This window comes from Sinohyriopsis cumingii, chromosome 12, assembly GCF_028554795.1.
Source record: "Sinohyriopsis cumingii isolate HCF-2022 chromosome 12, ASM2855479v2, whole genome shotgun sequence".
Lineage (NCBI taxonomy): Eukaryota > Metazoa > Mollusca > Bivalvia > Unionida > Unionidae > Sinohyriopsis > Sinohyriopsis cumingii.
This window is the reverse complement of record NC_142972.1, coordinates 100,476,592-100,488,829: the sequence shown is the minus strand read 5'-3', so window position 1 is coordinate 100,488,829 and position 12,238 is coordinate 100,476,592. Positions and strand designations below refer to the sequence as shown.

The following is a 12,238-nucleotide window of genomic DNA, read 5'->3' as shown; positions in this document are numbered from 1 at the left end:
GATGGGAGATTTTAGTGCCAGATACAGAAAATCACAATTATGATGGTGAGGAAAGTGTAAATGTAACGCCTTCACAGCATTTGCTGACGTCAGCAAGTTGATACCATCAATTAAGTCGGAACTAAATAAATGGCTGAGTTGCACTTTGGAAAGATTGCCTCTAGAGCATAAGAAGAAATAATAAAATCAGCTTAAATATGGAATTAGGTTTGAACATAAATAGACATTGTCTCATATAAGGGAGCTCATCGGACCTTGAAACGTAGAAGTGCATTTATGTGCGTCCAGTTTATGTGTTGGTTACAAAACTGACTTCTTAAATTATACCAATCAAGCATTATCGTGTCATTTGCAATCGTTAAAGCTAAGTGCTCATTATTTATATATCATGTTGTTAGTCTGAGCTTCCGAGTTTACTTGTTGTCCTCATATGGACGATTCATTCAGACCACGTGCTATGTTTACTTACTGTATCACCACTATGCTAGGATGTACATCATCTGGTCTGTGTGTTTTGTGAGGCGTACCAAGGATTCAACATGATAATTATATGAGAGGTAAGACTTTCGATCTTTTCTGCAGGGCCTGTTATAATATAACTATTATGTTAGTCTTTAATTACGGTGATACGAAACCTCTTTCAAATAGACCATTAACCATGCCATACTGTTATTGGAAAATATTGTATGTAGCACGTAATACTTGCATGATACATAACAGTTGTCATGCTGATGAAAGCTTACTAGGTTATTCCTCGAATGATACTTGCGATAAATTATATGCACTGAATTATACGAGCGATTCTCTCTTTATCATGACAGTTTTTGGTTCACTTATTTTAGTCAAAACACGTGGCTATTATTGAAAACGTTATAGTCAGTTTTTGTCTTGAATAAAATCTCAAAACGAGAATCCTTGTTTAGTATCTAAGTGTAACGTTTATTATTCAGGGAATTGTACCAAAGATATTGATACCATATTTAAATCGACCTAAAACTAATAAGGGTCTTTAAAATAGTTACGTGTAAATTTAGCAAGAAGGCAACATAATGTACATATTTTATACATATTTGCCATTTACTTGAATACCTTGACGTTATATTGCACCGTTACTCATCAAGCATTAATATATTAGTGTTAGGATTGGTTTTGTCTGGCGGCAGAATATGGTGACTGGGTGGGACACGATGCCACATGTCTGAGGCATGATGTCCCAGTGCTAGACATCTCTATAAAATGCCACACTGCAGACATCGTAGTGATATGATTGGACAATTGTGAAAGTTACGTTAAAAATCCAAATTGCACACACACACGCACACACACACACACACACACACACACACACTTTTGACGAAAAGGGAAGTTTAAAAATTTAATCGTACCCCCAGTCTAGCATTTTACTTCCTTCTTTAATTGCATACAGTGGATGAAAGGATATTGGATATCTTTTAACTCTGATTGGTTCTGAGATACTCAGCTTAGTACCATAGTCTTGGCATGCAAAGGACTAACCCAGACATAATGATGTTTGTACACATATTGCTTTATGAGGTTACGGCAGTTACTGCTGTGATAGCATCTGTGCTTAATAACTAATATTGTTAATTGACTTAATAGATACCAAGGGTGATAATTAATGGTGTACGATAATGTTGGCACTACAATAATCAAAGTCTGTTTATTATATTGATTTCATATAATGTTGATGTAAATTTTGACAAATGTTTATTGAGCTGTTAAATCTGCACAATATATGTCAATTGAGTTGTCCCCCTTGACAGACTTTCCAAATGATGGGACTCTACAGCATTCCCTCATTATAATGCTGCCTAGTGGATTCATCGAGTATCCACTTATCATGAGGTACATTATACATGTAATGTTAATATTGCATAATAAAATGAGATCTACATCTATACCCACCTAATAACAGAAATAATGATGGGTGCTACAATCATGGAGTTAAGCATTAACTAATACATTAACTTTTTGTAATAAGCTTAAGCAGAGTTATGTTCTGGTTTGATTGCTTAGGAATTGGAATGTCTATAATAAATAATTCCACCATAATTTAATTTTCATTCTTGAGAAGGTATTAAGACATCACTGGATGTACAATTTTATTGATCATATTGAGAGTTAGAACCCAAGTTCAGCCACATGGCTGATGTCCAGCCAGATGGCTGATGTTTAGCCACATGGCTGACGTTTAGCCACATGGCTGATGTTTAGCCTCATGGCTGACGTTGACTTGAGTCACAGGGCTGATGTTGAGAACCATGGCTGACGTTGATTTGAGCCACTATTGAAAAGTTTGAAGCTTCATGAACTAGAGATATGGACTCATTTTGATTTAATAAAGAGCAAACTAATGGGAGAATTGATGAGATGGTAGTATTATGTAGAATATATGATGCTATTCTGGTATAACAAGCATCATCCCAGATCAATTCCCATCACTTGACATTTTGTCAGTCATTTATATTAATGGGAGTTCATCACAGTATGATAATTTCAGTACTTTTGGAATGAAGTCATAACTGTTATCCCAGCAGTGGGTAAACACTCATAATATTCTTGTTTACAAACAAAATAATAGATCTTAATGAAAACATTTGTTTCAGTTAAATGATGTTAGATATGTATGATTTTGATTTTAAATAAATCAGAATATACCAGTCCAAAATGGAGGATAAAAAAGACTTTGAACATAAATTTGTTTTGTTTGTTTTCAGTTGTTAAGACGGTTGCAAGTGACAACAGAAACATTCATTTTTTTACATTTTCTTCATTTAAAATGAGATCAACTATATTGATCCCAAACTATGCAAACAACTTTCCAACAAGAACTATTTTCATTCCATTATCTTTTTCTCTATGTTAGCGATAGTTTCAGTTATTTCATTTGTACTTAAAATTACTTCAGTACAATAAAAATATAAAAAACTTCTGAAATCAATATATGGAAATAATAATGCAGTTTTCCATCTAATATTGCTGTAATATTTTGAATTAAGTTACACTTCAAATTGTAGCATTTGAACAATTCATAATTCTCAGTGATTATCAGATTTTTGTTGGGTTTTATTTCTCAGAGGAAGGAGACTATTCTGGTTTCAAATAGCAGATTACATCTTTCAAAAATGACAATGGAAAACAATGCATTTGTCTGACATGAATCCACATATTTTTTCTTTGATTCATTATTGTCAATAGTACATAATGGTGTGTGATTGTATAATGAACTATCTTTAAAAAATGTGTGCATACTCTGCCAAATTTTAGAAAACAATGTTAAGATTACATTTTTTCTCTTTAAACTATTTCATATGCAATATTCTGAGATATCAACAGAAGAGCTGGTTTATTCATCTGATGTATAAATTCAATTTTCAATTTCATTAACCTGATTATTGACAGTTGTCATGATTTTATTTCCCCTTGCATGCTTTTAGGGAAATTTCATTAGATTTCCACTAGACACTTAAAGAACATTGCACAGTTAGGTTTTATTAAGTGGAGATATTTGTCTCTCAAGTCATGTCGTACTGTAAAATGTAGAATACATCATGCATACATGGTTATAAAGAATGGATGGTTAAAACAATTTTATGGATCTCATAACTAACAATGTATGGTGAGTGGCAATGAAAATGTTGACAGAATATTCAGTAAGTTTGGATCAGTCAAAATACATAACAGAAATATTAATATAGTGTTTTGATCATGCCAAAACACAAATGTTTTAGTATTTGCATCCAGGCAAATATTGATATAAAGTGGGAATATGGAGTGAATAATTAAGAGACAGACTCGTTTACCTATTTAGTAATGGACTGTCATGGCTTGCTTGGTTAGTTATGACTATATAAGGAAATTTAAGAATGGAAGAATGGGATCTTAGTCCTACCAAAGTTCCTTTGGTATGCACTTTGATCAACATGACATTTAGAAATTCTATACGGGAAATGATCCCAAGAGTAATAAGCGATTTACAGTCATATCTCATATATGCTGATCTGTTCCTCTGACAATTAAAGATATTTCTCAAAGATGCATAGTATAACCAAAGATTATTAATTCCATCTTCCACATATCAGAGTATTTTATTTCAATCTGCATGGAGTTTGGACCAATAGCACACTACTGTACATGTTATTGCTAGTAGTAATGAATTCCTCACATGACATATATAAAATACTTTTAATCAGAGTTTTTTGTGTTGTCACAAGTTTCAAGTTTTTGCATTTAGGACTGTTTCTCCTATAGTGCATATTCATGACACTCGATGGTTTGTATTCATCATGGAGGGTACTGAGAATTACAGGCAAACGTAGGTCACAGTGACTTTTGTTGTTCCAGCGGTCATGTTGCAGTTGGCTCAAATTTTCTTACACTGTTGCATGTACAGTCGTGAAAATTAATGGGTGTATTTATTTTGAGTGATACATTTTACCAAGGGCAAAGTTGGATCACATTGAGCTCCATTTTACCCTAGTGAGTTTGCAAGGTTTGTTAAATATGCTACGGCAAGCAAGACATATCGTTTGAAAGAATAATTGAGGTTTCTTTTTCTCACTTTTTAATTATTGTTTTATGTAAGTGTCACTTTTCTTAATTGTCTTTTTATGTCACACTTCCTGGAAGCCAGATTTAGGTTGAGGATAGATAGCAGATGCAGGCTTGACAACAAGTTCAGGTTCATTTTTTCCCTTTATTTGTTTCCCTAATTTTCTACATACAATCAAGGATAAGTAACATATATGTACTAACTGGTTCCATGTGACAACTATTGGGGCAATGCTTTTCCTTATATTAAATTTGCATATTTTACAATTTTATTCTTTTGTTAACATTTTTTAATTGGAAATATTGTTATGGAGTCAAAACTCTGAAGGGTTATTGTTGCTCATCAATATATCATATGTTACAAATGTATACCAGTTGATTTTGTACCATTTGTTTTGCTTGAAATGAAGAAGGGGACTGATACAATTTATGGTAGGTGCAGAAAACAATTTGTTTAATAAATAAAGTTATACATGATGCTGTTTTGTTATAATTACATCTTTTCAACCTGTCCCCTCATGTCCCTCTCCCAAATACAAACTTACAAAAGCTTCAATGTTCAGTGCTTCCTCTAGTCTTTTTAGCTCATAATCTTTATGGTTCTCTAATGATCAGAATCCTACTAATTACCTTTTGACAGTGGGGAATGTTTATATATTATTTTCTACAGAGGGGAGAGAAGGAACACTTGCTTGAAAAACAGTAACACTTTTGTTGAAGGAAGAAGTGCTTCTGGAACAAACAGTTTTCTTGGTCATGGTATCATATTTTATAATTTCTCTTTATACATCAGTTCTCTTTTAGTATTTCTGAAATGAAGTCATCACTGCTGTTTGTGGGGAGTTGGTTAAGCAAAGAACAATGCTTTGGTTGCATTAAACAGATTGCATCTTTCAAAGCTGAATGAAGGAAAAACATAGGATTAGTCACATATCCATCCACCTCTTTGTATTCATTAATTGATGTTAATGGTTACTAAGTATGATTGATGGTATAATGAACCATCTTTCTCAATATTTGTGCCAGCTATACCAAATTTAAAGACGTGTAATTTCACCATAATCACCATTTTATATGCAGTCTTCTGACTAAGAATTCTAACGATAGGTTTATTGACTTATTAGATTATGTATATTTCATTTTAACATGATTTTTGAATAAACCCATGGTGTTATCTTCCCTTGCTCTCCATATCGTAGGTTATCAGGGAAGATTCAAATAAAATTTGATTTTATATTACCTTTCCAAATAGAATGTTGTCGTAGCTGTCTAAATGCTTAGGACAATTCGAATACATGGCATACATGACTAAAGCTGGAAAATTTCTATAAATAACCGGGTGATTTAATTAGCTAGCAGCTAGCTTTTTGTTCTAGCCCATCAATTATGATTAATCAATTATAATTGTTCATTATAAAAACATGTATTTAAAAAAAACAGGTTATTAGAACAATTGGATATAGATTAAACATGATTAGCAAACTTATTACATAGATATGTCACATATTCAATTGTTATGTCATCAAACATAATTGCTCATGAAAATATTTGCAGATGAACAGGTTCATAAAAGCTTGTAATTTAGTTGCTATTTAATAACATGCTGCAAACTACAATAAAATGGCACAGGCATGAATACAAGATTTCCAAATGAACAATCCAAACTTTCGGACATGTATAAAATATTGTTTTCATTCTACTACTCACTCCTTGTGCTAATGTTCCTTTGAAAACTTAAAAACACATTACATATATATTTACAAAGAATACATAATTAAAATTTATTTTATGGCTGTGTAACTAGAACGTCATCGTGAGTTCCAATGCAAATTTTGGCAGAATATTCATAAAGTTGGGAACTGTTCAAAATATCTACAGAAATTTTACAATGAGGCTTTTTATATCATACCAAACAGCACATCATCCTGTACTTGTCCTCTATGCAAATATTGATGACATAAAGGGGAAATGTGCAATGAATAATTAAGAGGAAAACTATTGTCTTACCTAGCAAATGATGGAGTGTCATGTTTTGCGCATAGTTGGCTGCACGTTATTTGGTTTGCACATTGATTTAGGCCTACGAGTCTGGATGAAAATTAAGATTGGGGTCTTGCTCACACCACACTTCCTTTGGCATGCACATTGATTTACATGTCATTTATAAATCTGTACTGGAAAATATCCAAAGATTATTAAGCAAATTGCAGTACAACCTTATTGCGATCTTCCCAAGATTCTGGGTCAGGGTTGCAGCTAGACCAGCAAATTGTTCTGCACCTTTTTTTTTTCTTTGACTGGCGGCGGAGACCAACGTTGTTCTGCACCAGTCGTGCTGATACGTCCGAGCTATGTCACCTCGGATGATCGGACCGCGCGCTATTAATTAATAAATTTATTTAGACAAACCTTTGTATCCAGACGGTAAGTATAATCCCTCTTCTAATGATCCACAGCGTTAAATCCTTTAGAACACACACTTTTTTAGTATAAATCCCTGTCAGAACAGAACACCTGTGTATTCATCGGCTGTTGACCTCAGATTTGAATTACCCACGCATGCGTGTAAAGCAGCATCACCACAAGGTAAGAGTAACGCGTGAAAACCGTCTAGCGAGGCATATTTCACTGGGAATTTACTGATGCTTGGGTGGGAACTGTGTCGTTACGGCAGAAATTTAGGAGATAGGCAGAGAGAGAGAGACGTCATGTCAGAAATGTGAGATAGAGTGAATGATAAATAAATTGTAAAAAGACCACAAACTGTATTCAGATGTGAAAATATGCTACACAATAATAATAATTATAATAATAATAATAATAATTTATTATTATTATTATTACTAGTGGTAGTATCTTCAATCATATTTAATAACATTTACAATGGTATAAATGGATTTTATGACATACTACATTACATATCTACATATTAATACTTTACATTACTTATAAGAAGAACATGATTATTATGATGAATATTATTAATAACATTTGCAATGGTATTTATGAATACATAAATGCATACATACATACATGCATACATACATACATTACTTATAACATGATTAGCATGATGAACTTTATTAATAACATTTACAATGGTATTTATGAATACAAACATACATGCATACATACATATATACGTCATTTACAATTTTACACCATAACTTATATGGATAAGGTTATATTTTAATCAAAAACAATAGTTTCTTCTTCCCTTTTGACCACTGGTCTTCAAAATTCCTTGATAATTCTGTCCTATGTCTCTTTATCCGTGGAGAAATGATACATTTCAATTAAACGTGTCTTTACTGATTTTTCGCCTCTGTATACTTGGTCTCCCATTTCTTCAACCAACCAGGACCAAACATTAAATACAGCACTGTATGTTATGAAATAATAATAATAATAACGATCCTTTTCATATTAAATATTCCCTCGCACTGCTGGTATCAGACCATGTACATCCGACTCACTTCCCTGTCTCCTGTTTTGACTACAAATATAAACTTTCTCCTTTATATTGTAATCCCTCGCGAAACAAGCCGAACACACACACATTTTCATTGATGTGTATTTGACCAGAGCCGTGGTATCTCCGTTGTTAGAGGGTCAGACTAGCAATTCAAGGGTAGCTAATTCAATATAGCAGATCAGCACGGGTCGACTGCCTCAATGTGTCATCGTGAAAGACATTTCGCTCCCTCATCATGAAATAGTTATTGATGTTTTTAAAGGACCATTAAAGCACACACACACACACACACAATGGTGACAGAGAGAGCCATGAAATACACAAAGAAAACGGACAGTTTTTAGGAACAACATAAAGCATACTGCTGCGACTACTATGTCTATGAAAAAGACAATGATTAATAATGAAAAGAAAGAAATTTGCTACTACTACGACAGCACCAACAACAACAATACTACTACTACTACTACTACTAATGATAATAATAATACATATTTCCTGTCGCATTTGTGTTGGTGGTATTATATATATGTACCTGCAATAAATAATTGTCTTTTTGGCTGATAGCCTCGTCTCTTTGATGTGATGAAGAAACCACTCGAGTTCTTCTTCACAGTCTGCAGATGCTTCAGCAATGTATAGGAAAATGTTAGGCCCGCAAAATTGTTATTGTTATTAGTACTAGGAGTACTACAAATTATGTATATTACTATTTGTCGTAATAAAGAATGATTACAAAATGCCTGAAAAGTTTCTTCTGTGTATGACTACTACATGTTGCTCAGGTTTAAGTGTCAGTGTAACCAGTTTATCAAACATCGTACATTTTATTTGGCTCCACTCAGATCACATAAATGAGATTATAACCGATGTTAGATGTAGCAAGGATATTCTTATTTAGTTATTTTAATTTTTGTTTTTTCTTTGTACTTATCTTTGGTAGCGTTGGGGGTGGGGTTGAGTGGAAGGTGGAGGTGGCGTCAGGCAATGATGCCCAAAACAATCCAGGACGACTTACTTAATTTGGATTATGCTCGTGTGCGGCCATTCGGCTATGTACGAGTGGCCGAGTATTAAAGAGGACATATACAGGTACATGTATTTCTTTTCCCCTAGCCGAAAATTATGTATAAAAGGGTGGAGACAGTTCCTTTGATCTCCTGTCGCCGCACTTCACAACAGGAAGCGTTAATCTGTTTAATAGCTGGAGAACACCTCGCATACACATTGTAATATACACTCCACCCTTTTATGTAAAATTTGGATAGTTGGATAATAGCAACAGATGCTTTCCTTTGTTCTCTACGGTATAACAATTTTATACTCAAGATTATATTGTTGTATCATTGTCATTCATTTTATTCCCAAGGTAATTATAAGAGGTGGTATTAAAGAGCACTTGGGTCTGTTAAGTCAACGCAGAGAGAGAGAGAGAGAGAGAGAGAGAGAGAAAGCAAAATTGGTGGGAGATTTGGGCTACCCTCTGCTCCAATATAGGAAAACTAATATTGTCTTAAATAGGATAAGAAATATGAATAAAGGGAAAAACTATGCATGAACAGCGTTATACGTTTATTTGTACCTATATATGTTAAGTCCTCTACCAGAAATCTACAAAACAACAAACTGACCAAACTCATAGAGCCACCAAGAAATTTGAACCATAAAAAATATATCATTATGAGATGCAGATATAAAAAAAAATAATGGACGGAAAAGAAAGATGGGATGATAAACACAATCATAATGCAGGAGTTTCCTAAGAAAACTCAATTTGGGGTAGAAATCACAAACCCAATGATACAATGGGAGACAGCGTAGACGAAATGGAGAAATATTTTATATATTAATAATATTATTGATAAGAAACTCTATGATGAAATTATAAACTATATTACTGATGCAAGGATGAGATGCGGGAAAGAAATTTTAATTTAAAGTGGCTACTATAGCAAACATACAGTACGGGCTTGTATATGCAATATATAAATTATTAACCAAGACAATTAAAAACCAATATAAATCGAGGTTGGGGAAGAGCAGAGTATAACTATAACGATTAGAAACATGCAGCCAATCCAAACAAAAACATTAAAAGTTTATAGCAAATACAGAACAGTATACCAACACACACCTATAGCACACATTATACAATAGATCCATGGCAAGGATCACTAGAAATATTACTTTCAAACATGACAAGGAAACCAGCCGAAAGGTGTCATGCCTAAGGAGGGGAGTACTAGCCAAAATAAAACAACTTTAAGTATGCAATTATCAAGAAAGAAAAGATCAACTGCAATAAAAAACAAAACAAATAAATTTTCTTCAAATTCTTTTTGAATTTGTATGCAATACTCGCAAAAACAGGCGATGGGGGAAAAGTTACAGATATAAAATCCTTTAATTTTAGAACAAAGGGAGTTGGCTCAAAGACCTCTTTGCTTAACATTGCTAGAATTCCCGAGACGACCACAGATAAATGAGAGAGAGAGGTGTGGGTGATGTGGGGTGGGGTAAATACCTATCTGGTAATACTGCGATCGTGATTGTTCTACTTCGGTCGAACAAAAGATACTTAAATATATCTTCTTTCACTTTTGAGGTAGCTGTAGCTGTGAGCGCAATCCAAGGACATTCAGTGAAACTTCTCAGGACTGAAATCTCTCGAAATTCTGGTCTGAAATTTTCACCCCTACAATGATGACAAGTGTTTTTAGCCGCGAAATGATACGATATGAATTTATATAATATGTGTGTGTATGAGAGAGAGAGAGAGAGAGAGAGAGAGAGAGAGAGAGAGAGAATTGGTGATATAACGAATACTTACAATAATCGAAGATCGGTCGAAAGGAGAACACAAGCAAAAAACAAAACAAAAAGAAGCAACAACAACGTCACTCAACATGTACAGCAACAATACCAGTTTAAACAAATCTACTTTTACGATCTGATGAGATATGTGTACACTCAGTTTTAGATTTGCAATTGTTTTTCTTTTCTTACTCTGATATGTTCAAAGTAAGAGAGTGTGCGTATTTATTTTGTGGCAAAAATACAACAATAGCAAGTGGAGAAAATTATTTTTGTCTCAAACGCTTTAACTGCATACTCTGTTATAAAGGCTTGGTATAAGTACAGTAATAAAACTGTATTCCATTTCACAGTTTAATATTGCTGTGATCCCAGAAAATCCTTCAACAACCGCAGGTGTTATTAGGATACTGGAGCGGCTGCATGATTATGTTCCAAGAAGAGATGATAATCATGTGTATCCCATAGTGTGCTGGGGGGATGGCCTGTCTTGTGAAAGACACATAAATGCTCAAAATGCAAGATCCAATGCTGGGAATCCTGTACAAAGATTGGAGGGCTTGGTGCCATCACCTGGAGAATTTCACAAAAGAATGCTACTGCTTCAGGTAGAATAATACACATCTATAGTTTGTTTTGTACAGCTTTATGATGGAGATTCTATTGTTTCAAAATTATCCGTATTCTATTTTTTTGCGCAAGTGATGAACATCAGTACCAATGTGCTTCACTTAGTCAAAATCAGTATCAATGTACATCATTGTTAAACTAATAACAGTTTTGGTCTTATCGAATACAAAGATATCTCCTGACAAACTCAAAACCGATAAACGTGGATGCTTAAGTTTATGTGGTACCATCGTGGATTAAAGCACACACACACAATAATTATATATATATATATATATATATATATATATATATATATATATATATATATATACTCTCATTCTCTATCAACTAGGACACAATGGACCTGCTCTTTGATGGGAAGAGTGCAGCTGACAAGGGAACGTTGTTTCATTTAAAAAATGTTTTTAACCATCGTTCCGTTTCGAAACACGTGGGATCCTGTTTCAATTATGCTAGTGAGTTCCTTAACTTCGTGACAGATGGGTATTTAGTGCTGGCAGCGATGCAGGTTATAGGGTTGGACAATCTTCACGATGACATGGATGACTTGGGTAATGAGGACAAAACATCATATCTTAAAAATATATGCAAGAAAGTGGTGGACATATTTTGGGAACCAATACCAGAATGTTTGGAGCAGACCACAGCTCAAGAGACTGGGCGAGATAGTTACCAATACTGTATATGCAAAGAGGGTACGTAGATTTGTTTGAGCTAGTGAACTAACATTTTGGATCTTAAGAT

At 33.8% G+C, this 12,238-nt stretch overlaps 1 protein-coding gene across 1 annotated transcript; it reads left to right on the top strand.

Annotated features, from left to right (window-relative positions):
- The first annotated feature begins 3,887 nt into the window (after positions 1–3,887).
- On the top strand, positions 3,888–12,197 carry LOC149787094 (uncharacterized). Its single transcript, XM_089976044.1, has 3 exons — positions 3,888–3,926; positions 11,215–11,469; positions 11,826–12,197. The coding sequence occupies exons 1-3, from the start codon at positions 3,888–3,890 to the stop codon at positions 12,195–12,197; spliced, it is 666 nt and encodes a 221-aa protein (XP_089832170.1).
- The last annotated feature ends 41 nt before the right edge of the window (positions 12,198–12,238 follow it).

Excerpts from the sequence above, each read along its gene's own strand:
- LOC149787094 (XM_089976044.1), top strand. The coding sequence starts at position 3,888 with ATGGAAGAATGGGATCTTAGTCCTACCAAAGTTCCTTTG. Across the intron at positions 3,927-11,214 it reads GTCCTACCAAAGTTCCTTTG|TTTAATATTGCTGTGATCCC; the intron begins GTATGCACTTTG and ends TCCATTTCACAG. Across the intron at positions 11,470-11,825 it reads AAAGAATGCTACTGCTTCAG|GACACAATGGACCTGCTCTT; the intron begins GTAGAATAATAC and ends TCTATCAACTAG.